This window comes from Gigantopelta aegis, chromosome 10 (genome assembly GCF_016097555.1).
Source record: "Gigantopelta aegis isolate Gae_Host chromosome 10, Gae_host_genome, whole genome shotgun sequence".
NCBI lineage: Eukaryota > Metazoa > Mollusca > Gastropoda > Neomphalida > Peltospiridae > Gigantopelta > Gigantopelta aegis.
In genome coordinates, this window is record NC_054708.1 from 58,418,742 (window position 1) to 58,439,549 (window position 20,808).

At 37.7% G+C, this 20,808-nt stretch overlaps 1 protein-coding gene across 3 annotated transcripts in view; it reads right to left on the reverse strand.

Moving 5' to 3' along the window:
• LOC121383965 (E3 ubiquitin-protein ligase MIB2-like) overlaps positions 1-20,808 on the reverse strand; it is a 166,767-nt gene that overhangs the window by 32,685 nt on the left and 113,274 nt on the right. The window contains exons 3-12 of one of the 3 annotated variants that reach the window (XM_041514082.1): positions 15,860-16,199; positions 13,441-13,612; positions 11,473-11,579; positions 10,477-10,671; positions 8,239-8,309; positions 6,544-6,648; positions 5,391-5,565; positions 4,506-4,675; positions 4,000-4,151; positions 642-798 (exon numbers count right to left, since the gene is read on the reverse strand). In XM_041514082.1, coding sequence (XP_041370016.1) covers positions 642-798; positions 4,000-4,151; positions 4,506-4,675; positions 5,391-5,565; positions 6,544-6,648; positions 8,239-8,309; positions 10,477-10,671; positions 11,473-11,579; positions 13,441-13,612; positions 15,860-16,061 — 1,506 coding nt within the window. In that variant the 5' untranslated portion in view covers positions 16,062-16,199. Of the gene's footprint in view, positions 1-49; positions 799-3,999; positions 4,152-4,505; positions 4,676-5,390; positions 5,566-6,543; positions 6,649-8,238; positions 8,310-10,476; positions 10,672-11,472; positions 11,580-13,440; positions 13,613-15,859; positions 16,200-20,808 lie in introns of those variants that run through there. The other 2 variants (XM_041514083.1, XM_041514084.1) reach the window with 2 other exon arrangements.

A 20,808-nucleotide genomic window follows, 5' to 3' on the forward strand; every position in this document is an offset into this window, starting at 1 on the left:
GACTGAAAACGAGAAAAATCCTGTGTATACAAGACTTCTTAAAACTACATTCTCACCTCACCATGTTAAAACGTCATTTACTAATGCAAAATACAGACATAAGTACAATTTCAACAATCTCCCAATCTCACCGTGTCATGTTAAAACGTCATTTACTAATGCAAAATACAAACATAAGTACACTTTCAACAATCTACCAATTTCACCTCACCATGTTAAAATGTCATGTACTAATGCAAAATATAAACATAAGTACTATTTTAACAAATTACCAATTTCACCTCGCCGTGATAAAACGTCATTTACTGATGCAAAATACAAACATAAGTACAATTTTAAAAATCTCACATTCTCACCTCACCATATTATAACGTCATTTACTAATCCAAAATACAAAGAATGCTTGTCGCCAGCTTTCCATATTTTAATACTTTAAATTAAAGCAAAAGCAGTGGAACAGCTGGGTGTTAAAATGGACAATAATATATTTTATGCAACCTTCTTTAGCCAATATTATAGGACATCGAAGAAAGGCATGCGACGATAAAAATATTAATTTAGATTATCTATTCTAAATAGTTAAATAATAAAAAGTATAGTCGAGACATCAGCTTTAGCATACCTTGCTTTGGCTTGCTTACCACAACGTTGACGTCACAAGCTCGCATCATCAGATCACGAACAAGTGACGGGTTTCCGGCATAAACTGCACAGTGCATGGCGCTTTGGCCGTTGTCGTTGCTGATCTCTAGATCAGTACCAGTTTCAATTAGAAAGCGTGAGACGTCTATGTGTTTCCTAGAAATTACAATTTTAACACCATTTATTATAGAACCAATCTATCTATCTATCTATCTATCTATCTATCTATCTATCTATCTATCTACATACATACATACATACATATATACATCATATACATATACACATACACATACACATACACATACACACACACACACACACACACACACATATACATATATATATATATATATATATATATATATATATACATACAGATACATACACACACACACACACACACACACATATATATATATATATATATATATATATATATATATATATATATATATATATATATATACACACACACACACACACAGTCAAACCTGTCTTAAACGGTGACACAAGGGAGTAGAAAAAAAGTGTCCGCTTAAGACAGGTGGTCGCTGATTATAGGTTGCCACATATAGAGTCTTTAAAACATGTGTTTTACTGTCTGTACTGCTAATTGACAGATGTGTGCTTCACAAGCATAATGAGTCTTTTACCAATGTTCAATGGAAACGATTTTAAACGTTTAAAAATAGGTGTATATTCAAACACCATTTTAAAGGGACATTCCTGAGTTTGCTGCAATTTTTAAGATGATATCGGCTAACAGAGACTTTTTAACGATTGTAATTACATATCAAATATATTTTTATGCATAAAATATTGGTGACTTCATATTAAACGTGTTTCTGCTCGTTGTAATATTTGTAGCAGGTTAATTTTCATTTTATTTCCTAAAAAGTTATTTTTTTCGTACGTACCAAATATTTTACAGACAAAATCCAGTTTGGGCTTCTTACAAATATTAAGACGATCAGAAACACATTGAGTATACAGACACTGATATTCTAAACAATAAAATATATTTAATATGTAAGTTTAATCGTAGAAATATTTTATTAGTCGGAAATGCAGAAAACTCAGGAATGTCCCTTTAACTATAAATCAACTTTTGACATGTCGCCTCCTTCAGAAAAAAAATGGAATTGGAATGTATTAAATTAACCGTTCTCAACAACTTTGTGTTCTTTTTCCATTTAATTATTTAATTAATTTATGCAGTATATTGTAACAATAAGCGAATTTACATATGTCAAGCTTAGTCTGTCCAGAGGCAATTAGATGTATTCCAAGGCATACTTTCTTAATTGATACACAATTGAGATGTTGGGACTGAAGGGGTACTGGTATAAAAAAATAATACTATTCCTGAAGGTGTGAAGATCGGTTATTTGCTGCACTTTTTCGTTGTTGTTAAATATCCCTTTTATATAACAGTAAACGTTTAAAAGTGGCCACTTAATACAGGTATTTTAGCGATTTGGGATCCGATTTAGGTGGCCGCTGACAGGTGACCGCTTATTACAGGTGAATTTACATTATAAATCGTTTGGGAGGGAAATAGTGGCCGCTTAAGGCAGGTGGCCACTGATTACAGGTGGCCTCTAGGACAGATTTGACTATATATATATATATATATACATACATACATACATACATACATTATATATATGTATTAATTATGTATTAATTATGTGATGTATGTTTAAATTTGATAGGCATTATATAAATTCCACAATTTAAAGGGAGTGTTGAATTTGCAGTTATTGTAAAACGTCAACTAACTAAGCCTTTTTGGTGACTAAACCTACATACACATGTAATATTAAATAAATTGTTTTGTTTAGAATACCATTATCTGACTATCCAATGTGTTCGTGGTCATACACTACTGTTTGAAACAGTAAACGTTCATTATATATATATATATATATATATCTATATATATATACTCGCGGAAAACAGTTCCTGTGCACCAAATAATTGCATATAGAATATGATTTACTTGAAATCAGGTCATAAAAATTTCAGTAAATGAACGTGTAACCACTCCCGTCGATATTCCTGCGGTGTCCTGTCAATTGCATGAACTATTCATGCTTTGTGACCACAAGTTGCATTACTAGCATTCTTTGTCACGTGCTCCTGTTTGACGTCATTTTTCTTATTATTGGACTTTAAAACTATTGTATGGATTCTCATCACTCAGAAAAACATTTTTGTTGGTATCTGATCGTCGTCAGTGTGATGCCACGCCTCCCAGAAAATGGACTCCTTCGAACGATGGGTATGATTGAGGTTAGAATGGCACAAACGCTGTTGGTAGTAATTTTGGTATTCATTGGTGTTCATCAGAACACTATGCAATATCTGCGGTGATGTTCTCGACAGTTTAGGGGTACTAGGGATCTTCCATGTTTAGGGAGTCGACACGTGACACCACGTCAGCAAATCGTCAGTGTCAAGCAGGTACACATATGGAATCATTTGGAAATGATACGTTTAACATCCTAATGCATCTCTGAGTTAAGGCCAATCAGTGGAAGAACTGAACGCAACCGATTAGGTGATAACAAAGTACGACCATGACCGTACATCAGTACGTTGTTCTGTTACATCATCACCGACGGCTCACCAAACATAGTGTAAACATACTCCAGGTTCATAAGGCAGGAGAGGATCACCGTACTTTTAACAGATAAATAGTACATCTATGTAAATTACAATATTTTTAAATTTAAAAAATATAAGTCCTAGTGAAATTTTAATGATGCACAGGAACTTTTTTCCGTGAGTATATATATATATATATATGTGTGTGTGTATGTATCTATATATGTATGTATGTATGTATGTATGTATGCATATATATATATATATATATATATATATATATATATATATATATATATATATATATATATATATATGTGTGTGTGTGTGTGTGTGTCTGTGTGTGTATCTGTGTGTATTTGTGCGTGTGTGTGTATGTATCTGTGTGTGTGAGTGTGTGTGTGTGTGTGTGTGTGTGTGTGTGTATGTGTGTGTGCTTGTGCTTAGGAACAAACACTTTACTGATATTCCAAAAGGAAAATACCTTTAATACGTAATCTTAGTCATTAAACTGGATCTGTTAGTGGTAAACATATTACAGTGACAGCAAATTCGGGACAATCCCTTTAAAATAAATTGCATACCACCCTTCCCATGCCAAGCCTAATAGCTAACATATAGATTGTATCTCAGTTATTTAAAATGATTCCTTGAGCACTTTATTTTAGAAACAATTCCTTGACCACCCTGGTTTGAGAACCTACACAGGTTATCTGTTGATTGTCACCATACGAATTGAGTTACTTTTTTAAAGCTTTCAGAAGAGCTGTGTTTCCAGACAGGTCTTTAGCATTCACGTCAAATCCTTTTTCCACCAGCAATTTAACAATTTCCAGTTTTCCATCATTGGCTGCAATGTGCAGACATGTGATGCCATTGTCTGGTCGCGCAGTTACCTAAAATAAAACCCCAAAACACAGAGACAACAGTAAAGACAAACAAAACTAATATTTTTATCAAAGAAATGAAAGGACGCATCATATAAATGACATCAAACGACAATTCAGTTAAAAAATAAATCAGTAGTATATGTATTTATTAATGACACTCATTGTGTCCTTATCGGTTCTGTATTGTTATAAAAGCATGTTGATTCTTATACTAGTAATCTTCTACAACCATTTTGGATTTGACAACTTTACCAGAGCAGAGAAACAGCAATGCCTCAACCACGCTAATTATGACTCTTTTGTTTTGTGGTTGTTTTTCCAGCCATCAGTAATTTAACGCTAACAGAATGGTTTACTTACTAGTTTTGGAAATCTCTCTAAAACCTTCTTAACTTTCTCCACATCTGACTCTTTTGTTGCTTCTAAAAATTCTTTTGACCCCTCTCCTTTCAGTGACATATGGCCCCCTTCTTCATCTGACCCAAGAAGTCCTAGCAGTTGAGTCTGCTGTTCTAGAGTTTTTGCCAAGGCTGAGAAAACGATAAAGAGAACCATTATATTATAGTCTTGTAATACCCATAACCTCTATAGAATAGCGTTTAGGCTATCTGAAATCAACACAAACGAACTTACTAAAATTTAGATTCTCTACCATAAACTATATTATTTAAAATAGCAAAAAACCAGACTTCATTTTCAATGATACAGCTTTGCCCAGAGGCATGTGTTGCTTTGAGTTTATATGCAAAGACCAAGATGCGAAAGTGATACAATTGTCTGGGATTACTGGGACATTATAATGTTTGAAAATTGTAGACTGGTTTAGGTTTTGTCTTTCTGGGACACTGCTTTTAATTATCGCAGGAGTGGTGATTCTTTTTCTGAAAGATCTAGACACTGATGAAGAACATGACGCTGAAAACGTATATAGCAGACATTGGTTAAAGAAACAATGCTGAAAATGTAACATCTAGACACTGGTTCTGAAAATGTTGTGTCTAGACACTTGGCACAGAAATGATACTGAAAATGTAGCATCTGGACTCTGGTTAACGAAATGATACAGAACATATAGTGTTTAGACACTTGGCACAGAAATGATACTGAAAATGTAGCAACTAGACACTGGTTAAAGACATGATACAGACAACAAAATATCTATCAGTTAGGGAAACGATTCCAAAAATGTGCGAAACAAAAATGAAAGTATCTCATTGGTTTTCAGACTTAAATAACTGTACCAACTTTTCAACAGGCCGAGAGGGTCTGAGTCTTCCTCGTCTGACGATTCGTACGGCTGTTCCGACTCGGGGACACGGACACAGCATGCTGGGTTGAAAACCCACACCCTTCTCCCAATCTTGACGTTTACATCACCACTTTCGTGTACCACCACCACCTTGCCCACCTTACCAAGGGCCTGAAAGAATAAAAACATATACCCATTATATTACAATTACAGTTAATAACTGGGATATAATATACATTGTATACATACTGGTGGAAAGACCTGAAGGATCAGAAAAACACTTACAGTAACAGCAATTAGTAACTGCAACCAAAACACTCAATCCATAGTGTCAGACGATGACCATGCTACTGGCAGTCAATTAAACTATGCTAACAATATGTCCCGTATTACAGCTTTGTATGAACTAAAGACATAATTACTCTAGTAGTAAACTAAGTTTGGTCTCTTCGAAATCCCTTGTATTTTTTTCCCTTATTCCTTTCCATCAGTCTATATTAGTTATGCTTTTGCTGATTTTATGTTATCCACAAAACACTGAGTCCAGTATTTTGTTATTTCTAATGTTCAAAATGTATGGTTGCTATAAATAGTGCACACAGGTGTTATAACCTTTTCACTTGTCTGTGTGTCTGTTAGACGTGTCTCGAAACCTTCGCGGTTACTGAACAAGTATTTTCTGTGATTTAAAAATACATTCGTTTTTTGTTTTGCAGAATGTCTAAAACTCATCAAGAATTGTACTACTTGAAAAATACTTTTATTTCCCTTGGATTAAATAACACAAACTAAGGTAAACTGACAATGATTAGATGAGTAGACCAGTGACTGACGAATGGCTGTATCAGTATTAATTTAAACGACACAAACCGTTAGCCATCATCAAGTTATCTCTGCACAATGCAGAGCCGAAAGGCCACACGGCAAAATAGAGGTTGATTCCACGAATCTCTTATCTTGTGCCTCGTCTGTACGAGGACAGCCACTCCCGAGGACTTTCTTTACTGGACAATACATCCGTTTTGCCTTCCATAAAGAGGACTGCCACTCCCAAACTAGTTTACTAAATCAAACCTAGCACTAAATAGACAAATGTGAATTTCATATGAACTTGGACACAATACGTATAATATAACAGAATATGCGAACCTCTTCCATAGGGTCTATCCAATCCCCGTGACCGTCCTGCAATTCTTTGACCTTGTCCTTGTCATCAAGAATCCTCACTATGGCGCCCTTCTTCAGTTTAGGCACCTGGGTGAAATACACAGCACGGGAAGCAATTGTTTTAAATATCCAACCCTCAAACAATAATAAAATTATACTTCACCACCTCATATATCCTAGCACCCAAGACAGTATTCCTACCGCGAATAACACGACACAACACCTCCCAAGTATTGTACCTCGTTGAACAAGTAACTGAGTAATCACAAAAGAAAAAAAAAACATTTAAAAGATTTATTTATTTTATTCAAAGGTACTAAAATATTGACAAGGATTATTTCGGTGAATGGACTGATAACTACTTGGCGGAATGACAGACAAATTGTTGAAAATATCAGCGAGAATTCATCCCATGTTGTGGTAATAGCGTCATCGATAGCCTGTGTATTCGCCACGTGCACGAACGACTTATACTCAATGAATCACCTGATTTATAACAAATGGTTTCTCTGCCATTTATCTTTAAGTGCTTGCGCCAATTCTTCCAGATTCTGAATTGGTGGATCTCTGTTTTGCGCCCGTAGCATCAGTCAGGGCGGGATTTAGCTCAGTCAGCTTGAGGTACTTGCGTAGCAGGATCGAACCACCTCGGTGGATCCATTCAATTGATTAGTTATTTTTGTTGTTCCAACCAGTGCACCAAAACTTGTCAAATGCCGTGGTATGTGCTTTCCTGACTGTTGGAAAATGCATATAAAAGATCCCTCGCTGCATCAGGAAAAAAGTAGCTGGTTTCCACCGAAGACTACGTGTCAGAATTACCTAATGTATGACATCCAATAGCCGATGAGTAATTAATCAATGTGGTCTAGTGGTGTCGTAAAACAACACAAACTTTCTTTCTTTCCGTAGCATCAAAGTGTCATGTATGTGTTCGACTAGGTCTATATAGGGAATAACTGGTTTATCCTGCGAAAGTTAGAATGGCGAATGCAGCGAGGCCCTGCCGAGCTGCATTCGCCATTCGACCTGAGCAGGATAAAGCTAATATCTTAAGACAGTAACCAGTTATTTCTTTTATCTTGCAATCCTACGGGAATATTTGGAAAATCATTATTTATTCCAGTTTTGTGCATGCAAATCGAGTATTGTCAACCTAGCAAGGTCACATTAAAAACTAAGTTATTTGTAGTTACTGCATTTCAACAAATGATTTAACGAGCATGTTTATTGAAAATCTACTCTGAAATACTCAGTCGAGTTGGGCTTATGTCACGTGACCTATATTTTTGGTCAGTGACCAAAAATTTAGAGATTTATCTAGTCATCATATCTTGGCAATGTATACAGTGATTGCTGGATAAATCATTCTATACACATCAGCAACACCCAGTGTTTCTTAACCTCTGCTAATGTGTAGGCCTATAGAATATAAGAAACCCAAATATTTATTACTAATTGGACAGGCATCCAAAGTATTTCTAGATCTTTGCAATTTCTAGTACTAAACGTCTGGTTACACGTTTTTAAAGATTAACTTTAGGTTTATTACAGTGACCGATGGACATACTAGTTGAAACTGTAGTTGGAAACAAATGACAGGGAATATTTTTCTTCGCCTGGTCTAATGAACGTTCACTTTCACAGATTCTTTGTCAATATTTCCCCACTACTTACTATGGCTTCTTGAAGACTTCCACCCTCTGCTTGAGACGTCAAGGGTACTGCAGCTTTGGCGCCAGCACGATCTGTATGTATCAAACAATCAATGATCACTGAAGAAAACATTACAGTCTACAAAAAGATTGTCGGTAATGAGCTAGGGCCCTGCCTAGACTGAAATAAGTGGATGGTAGTACAAAGAGAATCGGGGAAATAATATTTGTCTACTCAAGATAGTAAAAAGGACACTTAAAAACGTATACATTTAAAGGCACTTTTTAGTCATGTTCTATGAATACAACTGTTTTAAATAATCGGTGATAGCCATATAAATTTACGCAAAACAGTACTACAAAAAGTGTCTTTTCAGCAATTGTTAAAATGTTGCCAACTGACAGAGAATTTTCAACGACAAATAATTAAATATTAAATATATTGTCTTGCATAACATATCACTGGTTGCAGAGCCGGTTTATCCTAGTAGCACATGTAGCACGAGATACGGTCCCCGCGCTTCAGGGGACCCCGCGGTGATGTGTACATTTATTTTCCCCAGGCTATTTTCCCCCCCTCTCCCCGAAGAGGTTGCAAAATATATATCCTGAGAATGGGGAACCACTGTTATTTGTGTACAGGCCCAGTGAATCCTAAAACTGGCTCTGGGTGATTGTATATTTAACGTGTTTCTGGTCGTCCTGGTGTTTGTATTGGGTCAAATTTCATTTTATTTCTAAATATATAATTTGTCATACGTACTAAATTATTGTGAGTCGAAATCCAGTTTGGACTACTACCAAACAGTAGGATGATCAAGAACACAGACACTGGCATTCTAAACAGGAGTCTGTATTTAGTTTATAATTTTGTTTGTTACTAAATTTGGTAAGTCAGAAACATCTTACAATGGCAGCAAACTCGGAACAGTCCCTTAAAGGAAGGGACAATTAAGGCATTTGGCCTGATATGCATATTCAACGATATATAATGCACATTATTGCTTAATATCAACAAGTATAATCGTATAGTTAATTAATAAAACGGTTAAATGTGATGGCTATTATATATAATGGGCGCAGCCATTTTGTACCATCTCAGTGAGTACGCCCTCTGGCGAGCTGGTGGTTACGTAATACTTAACGCGTAACGTTAGGAATGAGCCTTAGAACTAGAGAAACACAATCTACCTGGTTTTTGCGGGATGATAAATAGTCATACATTGCAATGTTCTGTAATAATACACATCCAAGTAAGCCAGCAATAAGTATATCCATCACTATATATATTATTTTTCAATACAAAATAAAATACCATTGTCAAAGTGGCTACACAGCAAGTTGAAATAATTAACAATGTTTTGTCCATGCATTAACCTACGCACTGAAATGCTACACGGATTGTTTTCTTAGTTAAGTGGTCTATGCTGTTAGTTGCTTCTACCTGTGATTCCTGATTGGCAGGTGTGTATTTGATTGGTAACCAGACGAGCCAATTAATTGACGCTGTCTAGACACAAAAATACATACCGGTATTGTGGAATATTACCTGTCGGCCCTAAAATGGTAATGGACATGGTTTATTACTGTAAATAGTTCTGTAAAACTATTGATTAAGTAGACTTTTCCATCTAAAACCACAGAACTGACCAATTACGTAGTCCCAAAGAAAAGAAAATTATCACTTGGGTATCGTGGGTCGTCGTTTTTGCTCCAACGTAGCATATCAATAGGCCTAATACTAGTGTACATGTTTCCTTTGGATTATTTAACAGAGAAAAATACTATAACCCCATTTTGTTCCGTTAATGCAACTTGAAATATATTTAGTTAAATAGTTTATTATATTATTACGTCATTTATGCTGTTTTACAAGTCAGGTTGATCAAAGAGAAGCGCCTTGTCGAAAATTACTGCTTTTGTTTACACTGTTCATACAGGAGATGGTCAGGAGCTGACGTCACTTCGCCCCAAGCTATCCCACCGGACGTCACAAAAACGAAACAAAATGGCTGCCCCCAGTTAGCAGGAATAATCGTGTTTTTTTATTAACTCTATAATTACGCGTTTTTCATTTGCTAAAGCGTCAGTATGTGTTGGTGGTCCGGGTATGCATCTTTGCAACACATGAGGCTCTTGTTTGAGTTGACCCTACCTTTAAGCAACTGAAGCAATGGATGAATGAATGTTCCACGACACCCCAGCACGATAACTGAATCAAGTAATTGTATGTAATACTGCTGGACATCGTAGCTGTTACCTAAAAGTGGCAGATGTTCAGCGTAGATGTCTGGTCCAAGAGCTTCACGGACACACTGGACGTCCACTTGACCTTTGTGACCCACACGACACGTGGTTGTCTCCCCTGAATCCCACGCTACACTCACAGCCGATCTGTGTGACGTAGAATCAAAGCTGAGCACAACAACTACAGCCCCTTCCTTGCCTGGACCACCTGAAACAACATCATCATTAACATCATCATCATTACCAATACCAGCTACAACTACAGTCCCATCATCATCATTACCGATACCAGCTACAACTACAGTCCCTTCCTTGCCTAGACCACCTGAAACAACAACAACAACATCATCATCATCATCAACAACTCAGCTACAACTACAGTCCCTTCCTTGTCTGGACCACCTGAAACAAAAACAACATCGACAACATCATCATCATCAGCACCGTCATTACCGACCACAGCTACAACTACAGTCCCCTCCTTGTCTGTACCACCAGAAACAACACATTTATTGCCCAATGCCCACATAAGCTTCACTATCATTATTATTAATGTCAGTATCAACATAGAACGAATTAAAAACAAGTAAGATTATGTCCCAAATCACCCATTTGACAAGGAATCCGTTTACAATATGTCTATTATAGATAAGCAGAGATGAGGGATGCGTGTTCCCTGGATATCAGCGTGTGGAAATGGAGGAACTACATTAAAAATAAGTCAATACAAGTACAACAGTTTGATGGGTGGTGTGACTGAAAATTATGTGTGTGGATAACATAGTTGTTGAAAGTGCGTCAAATTGTGACTCCACCCCCATTTCTTCCAGGCACCAAATACTTTCACTATATATACGTATATTTTTCCGCAGAATGAAGGCTTCTTTTATAGCCGCTACATTTTACTATTGAGACTATCCTCAGCAGCGTAATACAATAAGAGTTTTTATTTAAAGTTATTGAAATCGGGGAGGAATAAACAAAGGAAAACAGTTTCTATAAAACTTACCATCTTTGTCCCCCTGATCCCAGTGAGTGCCACGAGTAACGACGGCTCCAGGAAACAGTCCTCTAGTTCGAATCTTCTTCGAGGTATCCCGTGCAGGCACGCGCTCTCTGAAACAATGAAAGTAACATATGCTTTTAACGACACCTCAGCACGTAACTAGAAACAAAAGGGCAAACGTTCTTGAACCATAAAGTTCTATATATGGTGTTATATCATCAGGCCCGTAACCAACATTTCGAGTGGGAGGGTTCGACTAAGTATTTGCTGGGACATTTGGATATGAAGTTCTTTTATATACAGAGCTTTATATGAGGTTCCAGGGACATGCTCCCCGGAAATTCTGAAATCTCTGAACGCCTAAAACGCGTTTTCCTGGCATCTGGAACTGATATTTGGAAATATTTTAAAACAACGATTTTGAACTATTTTGTAGACTGTATTTTTGTTATTAAGACTTTTTTTTCTTCAAGATAATGAAATTCCAGCACACAACAGGAGTTAAGGGTAATGGCAATATTTTCGGCAATAGCTTATTATAACCCTAGTAACAGAAAAGGTACTTGTAACTCAGAACTATGATCAGTAATATCGAACATATCTGTGAAAAACAAAACACATTACGTTCTTAAAATTGTATCATCACGTATGACCGCCAACACATGCAGTCCCTGTTAAGAGTAGGCCTACAGGTATAATTCTTAAACGTTTTCAGCAAAAGGTATTGCATCCCATTTCATTTTTATTGCTGATGCGCCATATATTAGTGACATCTACATGGTGACCATAAAACATTTTGAAATACTTAGAAATAACCGACATGATAAAGCAACTTTAATACCAAAATGAAATTAGAATATTGCTTGATATATATGGAAGCCAGTGTTGATTTGAATCTCTCTATATAAATCAAGGCATGAACAGGAGTTTTTGGCAGGAGCTACCTTTCGATCAACTAAATCAAATCATTCAATTAGCTCCATGTTTAATTTTGAAAAACCATTCTAAATTAAAGGCATATTGTCACAGACCACTGACCTATTTAATTGTGTAACAAAGTATTACCTGAGCAAAAATAATTTGATTTGTCCCTAAATGTACTTTATTCAACCATCTTCATGACCACTATATTCCATTTATTACTGACATTTTGTAAAAATAATTGAATTATGGCAATGGTCCATAATTCAAAAACTAAAATTGTCGATAGGGATGACATGGATTTCACTCCATTATGGTTCAGTTAAGGTGATGCGATTGCTAGATTTGGTTTCCAACAATTAATGTAATTTTATTTATTATCCATTTTTTAGAGAAATAAGGTCCTTAAATCTATGAGAGTATGCCTTTAAGCGTCAAAATAACCTTTAAAAAATTACACAACATTTTTAAATTGGCTTTAATCCTACAGGACATTTGCAAATTCAAAATCACCAAAAGCAACCCTCGCCCGCTACCGACCATGGTCGGGCTGCTTGTGCTCCCTCTCACATGCCAGCGCAGGCAACCCTTTCTGTTGTTAACCCTTTATTTCTAACTTTGGTAAAGGGAGTGCTGAATGACGAAGACAAACACATATTGTTTTATAGGAGAGTTGCAAAAGTTACAATCAAATATTTGTCAAATTCTTTTTTTTTAAAAGATGAAGAAAAAGTGGACCTCATCTTTTGCGGGAGGGTTCGGAAGACCCCCCCCCCCCCCCCCCCCCCCCCCCCCCCCAAAAATAAAATAAAAAAAAAAAAAAAAAAAAAAAATACGGGCCTGATCATAGATGTCCTAGTCGGGAGGGGGCACGGGGCACTGCACTCGAACGCCGAAGATTATGCATTTCTACCCCCTCCCTGGTTGAAAAACAATTTAATATATTGCTGGACCGTATATTGTTGTCACGTTCCAAAGGTATATGCTTTCATGATTTACAGTGTGTTTTTAAAACACGTTTTTCTTCATTACGTAACTAATGCAATTTACCCCGTAGATTGGCCCGTGTCACGACGCTTGAACTCATGAGAGAGGTCATGCTTTCCCGTGAAGTAGCACAAAGAGCACAACTCGTAACTGGTACATTTCTCACATGACCATCGCATGCCAATCATATTAACCTCTTCGCAGCTACAACAGACGATATTCTGATGGCGAATTCCTGAAAACAAACACAACTGAATATATTTATTTACTAATTGTCACGGGGATTCTATAATACCCGTAACTGAATAAAACACGATTATCAAAATATCTCTCCTAACTGTATATCTATTAGATCTCTCTGTAACAGGCGGTTAAACCCTAGTATGGCTCGTCTCTAGGTATGATCAGAGATACGATCTTATATAAAGTATATATATTTATAGCACGTTTAGCTCACTAGAAACACAACAAAACACAATACACTTTGGAATCTGTATTAACCTACGCTGACAAACGTACAGCCGTAGTAGTTAATTAATAACAACAATAATAACAACCCAGAACTGATCACTTAATTAGTTAATCTCTAGGTGTCTAGTTACACAATATGCGAATCACTTCACCGTGACACAACACCCACACGTGTGATAATTGAGAAACGCTTCTTGGGGAACTTAATTAATAAGGAATTACAACACCATTCCTAACTGGTTAATTTTTAATTAACCCTTACTACTCGTTCAGTAACGTGTGATAATTTAGAAACGCTTCCAGGGTAACTTAATTAATAAAGGAATTACAGCTCTATTCCTAACGGGTTAATTTTTAATTAACCCTAACTACTCATTCAGTAACCTTGTAACACAGAATTATACCGGTATCACAATAAAGGCAAACAGTTTACCTAGGTCTTCTAGGACCTGGCTAAGCTTTATAAAAATACTCGTATAAAATATAGAACAGTAGATACGATACTTCGTATTTACTGTCTAAAGAAATTGGTATAATTACAGTATGAAAATATTTAAAGTCACATCAATCACATCAAGGTTATACACAGAGCAGAAATAAAAATATTTACCAAAGTCCAACGGACTACGTTCCCTGGGAGCCGTCCTTTTTCGTTCTCCTCGATATCTCTAAAAACTAGCTATTTATTATAAATCAGAATATTGCGTGGAGGTACAAGGCGGTACCTCCCCCTATCATCTGATATTTCACCTCTACTAGAGTCGGTATATTTCTCTCTGATCGTCAGACTTACTGACGCCTTGGTCGCCAAAATCACGGTCGTCGAAACCGCACTCGCAGAGGTATTACGTAACTACTCGCCACATGGCCTCCACAGCTGGACTAAGTGCATATTGGAATGCCCGATCGCGCGAAGTATTACGTAACAAGTTGCCCACCTGTCCTACGTGCAATGAAACTGCACACGGCCGTAACAAACACAACATAATATATTTATTTACTGATAAAATTGTTATATACAATTATTAATGTGGCCGTGACAAACCAAACTTAATATATGCATTTACTAATATAATTGTTGTATATAATTATCAACGTGGCCGTACCTATCCTAATCGGTAAAAGTTCACTCCCGTAATATTTTAGTAACCATATGGGAGGGCAGCAAAATATATAGCAATACAAGTTTTCTCCATTTGGACAAAAAGGAACCTTTAAGTAAAAAATAAACATCAAACTAAAAACCTCAACACGTTTGTATATTTTTTCAGGGTGGTGGGGAGGCTGCCCTTACCACCCGGCTAGGTCCGGTCCTGTTACTGTAAAACACTGTTCTTTGTTAAGACATGAAAACATCTCCGTGAGTAAGTGCCTTCACGAATTGTGGTTTACTGTTGATTCAATCCCCATTGGTGGCCATTTTAGTTATTTGGTATGGACTTGGATCGGCAAAGGGGGGCAGGGGGTGGCTACGAATATAAACCTAGCGGACCCACTTATCTACCCTGGATCTTCCCTGGACACCTATGTGATTAGGCTAATGTTGTACATTAACAAAATGCCTACCCTTGAACTCCCCAAGCTTACGCTCCTGCCACGTAATACACTTTGATTAATAAGTCAGTCGAGGGGTTGTTAAGCAATCATTTCATCATTAAGTCACTGAATGTGTATTAGTAATAAATGTAATGTCGCTGTTTAAAACCACAAATTTAAAATCTCAGCGTTTCGTCAACTAAATGTTGACATCGTCAGGAGAAAACTAAACATTAAAACAGAAATTCATCCTTTAAAACCAGTAGGATAAAAAGAAAAAAACCCCACACAAACAAAAACACAAACAAACAAAAAAAAACCACCAGTTCAAGTGAAACACCGGAGTTAAACGATTAATCACATATTAAGATAAGCTGACTGAATGTGTATTAGTAAAAGCTTTATAAATAGTATTCCCAACTCAAAAGGAAGCTTATGTGTTGGAATAAGATATTGCATTAAAACAATTTCTCACCTACAGGAGCATTGTCTACAACCCTCAGCTCGTATTTGCTGTCCTTTCCAATGTTTGACACAGTTTGTTTTCCATTGTCCCAGATCACCTCAGCTGTTTCATCTTCCCAATATGACACCACCGTTCCGAGGTGACCTTCACCCCCGTCAGCGTCACCTGACAGCCAATCGCGTCCTCGCATTACTCGTAGACCTGCCGCCATCTTGTACTACAGCTGAAAACTGACAAACGTATAGAGATCATTCACCAAGGCAAGACTTCAGACAATACCAGAGGTTGTCCCCCAAGATGGACGAGCATGAACTTGCAGTGGGTAGTCGCATGTTAATAAAGTTTCCTTCTTTTCATGCAGAAGTATTAAAACAAAATTGATACTACACTACAATAGAAAAATACATGCACAGAAATCCCATACATTATGCATACACACATTGATACATATTGAAATACAGACAGAAATAGATAATTATAGATAGACAGACAGACAGACAGACAGACAGACTGCTTATAATATATCGTTTTTTATGTTTTCAGAATCCCTAAGTTTCTGGCACCATTTTGCGACACGATCTTAGCGCTAAAATCACATCAAGTGCCTAACTACCCTGTGCAGTTACGGTGGTTTTACAGCTAAGATAGCTTTGAAAATCTGGGCTTTGATATCTGAAAGTACAACCGACGCCATGTAACCGTAAACAAAATGTGTTGAGTGCATCGTTAAATAAAACATTTCCTTCCTTTAAAGTACATTTCAAAAGGTTCTGACACTGTAGTCCAAGATGCCTTCACAAATACGACAAGACTGTCTTCAACAATGCACTGAGATAACAATCCATTACTTCAAATATAAACAAAACAATGTATCTCTTTACCAGTACAGCAACTTTTTAGAAAGTGTTACCCTAGTAATGTGTTCATCTGATTTAGTTTTGCAACTATTTCATCAACATTCCAATAAACTAGATACGATGATGGTATGTGCGAGGCTATCAGAACTATAGATGGGGAAATGAGTTCAAAGTAGCTACGGTTCCTGCCATGGTGTTACCATAAGCGTACGAGGCAGGGAGGAGACGGGGGGCACCTAGAGCTGGAGCAAAATCTCAAATTCGGGCAAAAATTATACAGATATTCGGGCAAAATATGCTAACGTGAGATCTTTTTGCGATGTATTTCTATCATTCTACCCTCAAATTTAATTGTAATCCATGTAAAAATGTGTAGTGATTCGTTTGCAACCCTATATAGCTGGTAGTAACGCTAATATAAATAAATGTTAACGTTGTTATGCAGATTCGGACATTTTCATTTACTTCGGCCAGAAGCCAGCCTGCCCCACCCCAACACACACGGGAGCCCGTACGCCTATGAATGTTACCAAAGTTGGCTGAATGTTTTCAAAGACGGACGTTTTCGGACACGATGATGACTCATCAACACACGTCCTCTCACAAATATGGACCCTCTGAAAGTCGAAAACACGGAGATACACAATTTAGATCGAGAGCACAGTATGGATTTCATAAACTATCAACCCAAGTAGAAGAGGAGCAAAGCAGTTATCATGTGATTAATCGTCTCAGGTGAAAGCCAAGTCTGCATTAGAATATCGCCTGTCAGGTTCATTCGTGAAGTACAGAAAAACAATAAAAGCAGGAGGCAGAAAACCTAAAATAATACAAACGTGGATGATAAACGACAGCAAGAATTAATGCAGGAGGTTCTTAAAAAGGAACAATGACCCAGAGATGCTGAAAGCCATGCAGGGTGAAGATACTTAGATAAGTAAAGTTTGTTTTATTTGACGACGCCACTGGAGCACACTGATTTTTTTTTTATCCTACCATCGCTATTGGACGTCACACATATGGTCATTCTGACACTGTTTTTTTTTTTTAGAGGAAACCCGCTGTCGCCACATAGGCTACTCTTTTACGACAGACAGCAGGATAGCACAAACCATGGCATTTGTTGAACCAGTTATGGATCACTGGTTGGTGCAAGTGATTTACACCTACCCATTGAGCCTTGCGAAGCACTCACTCAGGGTTTGGAGTCGGTATCTGCATTAAAAATCCCATGCCTCGACTGGGATCCGAACCCAGTACCTACCAGCCTGTAGACCGATGGCCTAAACACGACGCCACCGAGGCCGGTAAGACACTTAGATAAATACACAGAGGACTCAAATATTGAAACTTATAAGACGACCAAAACATACCTTCAAGTGATTGTCCTAGGGACATCACATTTTCAGTCCGTTTAGCAATTTTTGTCCAAAAAAGACAGAAAGAAATGTTTTATTTGACGACTCACTCAACACATTTTATTTACGATTATATGGCGTCAGACATATGGTTAAGGACCACACAAATATTGAAGGAGAAAACCCGCTGTCGCCACTTCATGGACTACTCTTTTCGATTGGCAGCAAGGGATATTTTGTATGCACCATCCCATAGACAGGATAGCACATACCACGGTCTTTGATGTACTAGTCGTGGTGCACTGGCTAGAGCGAGAAATAGCCCAATGGGCCCACCAACGGGGATCGATCCCAAACCGACCGCGCATCAAGCGAGTGCTTTACCAATGGGCTACGTCTCGCCCCGAATATCTGTCCAAAGGAAGACTGTTATTTCTTTTTAAAAGTAGGGTGAACTCAATCAAGAGCCTTATGTGTTGGACAGATGCATACCCGGACCACCAACATATACTGACATTTTAACAAATGAAAAACGCGTAATTTTAGAGTTAATAAAAAACATGATTATTCCTGCTAACTGGGGGCAGCCATTTTGTTTCGTTTTTGTGACGTCCGGTGGTATAGCTTGGGGCGAAGTGACGTCAGCTCCGTCCATCTCCCCTATGCGCACTGTAAACAGACGCTCTAATTTACGACAAGGCGCTTCGCTTTCATCAACCTGACTAGTAAAACAACATAAATGACTTGATTGTATAATAAACTATTTCCCTTACCTGTTAGAGAACTGTTCTGTGTCACCTTTACCTGACAGAGTACCACTCTCCGTGTCACCCATACCTGTTACAATAATGAATCATCAAACAATCATACACCACTTTTAGCAACACCAATTGATGCATTTGGAGTTGAACCATCCATAGCCTAAAAAGAGTACCACTGTCTGTGTCACCCTTACCTGATAGAGCACCTTCTCTGTGTCACCCATACCTGTTACAATACTATTCACAGAGGCTTCAAAAACTACAATACAAACCCAATGGTGATGCTCTCTTCAAACTGTTCGGTGAAAAAAACAATTGGGCAAACCTCCCTTGCAGATTCACCCACAATGACATAACATGTGAGCAACTGTTTAAAAACAAATATCAATTGCAAAAAGAAAGTTTGAAGACCTTCAGTACATCAAAAAAGTGTTGCCACCTATTGTACACACATTTTACGATAAGCTACCTCATCTGTAATAAATCCATTTCCTTGATAATGCCTATAGTCCTGCAAACAGAGCCACAAAAGAGGCTTAGTTTTTGAGTAGGTGGTCACGAAAAGATAACATTTGTCCTCATAGCTAGAAATGATCATTGGAGTGTTATGAATATGAAACCACTTCATGACAGCGTCAAAATTTGTGCGAAAAAAATAGGGGCCATTTTTCAAGATGACGTATGTTTCAGCATTTAACATCCATAACTCGGTGGCTGTTCCAGATGGGAATGTGGTTTTTGTTTTGTCAAACCTTTTGTTTTTATGGTCATAGAACATGAATATAATATTTGTTAGATTTTTGGGTGTAAATTTTACCCACGTTAAAAAATAATTCCCAACAAATAATGGGTTATTTCCTATGTAAAAATGTCGAAAAATGGCCCTCCCCTTTTTTCACGAGCTATATATCCGGTCCCATTTCCATTCTGTCTGTATTAATTACCAAACCAAGGAACTCTACGTTTAGGTGTTTAAACATAAGCCCATACAGAATGACAAAAACCCCCAAAACAACCCCACCCCGCAACCATGTGTTTTCTAAGTAAGTCTCCTGATCCATCAACATGTGATGTTTGCCGCATCCGCTCCTTGATCGACCTGGACCGCCATCCCCCTCCCACCTCACGCGATCATCCAACCTCAGAATGCATGGACTATTTCCCGACATAGTGACATGTGCAAACACTCTTTACCAGTCCAAATGTTTGAGAGACTAACTGGCCGACATTCAGTACCACACGTTTCCTACTGATGTTGACCACACATATCGTCGCTCGATCCCCCGCAGCATACAATATGTGTGGCATAGCAGGATCACTAACAACAACATGTTTTCCACGACAGGCTCCATCATGAACTCAATCATTGGCAAACTCACAATTCACCTAAACTGAAAAGCCGAATATGGCGGAAACCCAACCTCTTCCTCCACTGTTACTTTTTCACTCAAAGTATTGAGATAACTTGCTCTTATGTGGTCAACATACCCTTGCGTCTAATGTCGCTCCACAAGCACTAAACATTGAGACCTCACAATATATTTTCTTTGAAGGGTGTCATGTACAGCCGATTCTCAGAGCCCCTCCCTGCCAAGGTCAACCGGACCAGGTCTATAATGGTCTCCTCCATTCATGATCGGCCATATTGACCAAATCATCTTTGGTTTTACTTGCAGTCCTGTATCCAGCTCCAACCCCCCTCCCCAGGACAAATCTCAGGGAGCCCTACAACCTGTAGACTGGGATGTGCAACCTCCTTTATCCTTACATTTACCCTCTGCAGCTATCACATCACGGAAACCGCCCACCACAGAACTGTCCCTAATATCCCTTTACCCCCAACAGAGGCTTCCCATGGCCCTGCGGCTCTATATCTACAATGTACCACCCCCGTTTAAAATAGTCTTTCTTCAGCCAAATCACTCGAGGAAAACTGTTAACCACACTTCTAGTGATTCACGAAAATGTACCAGCTCACACGA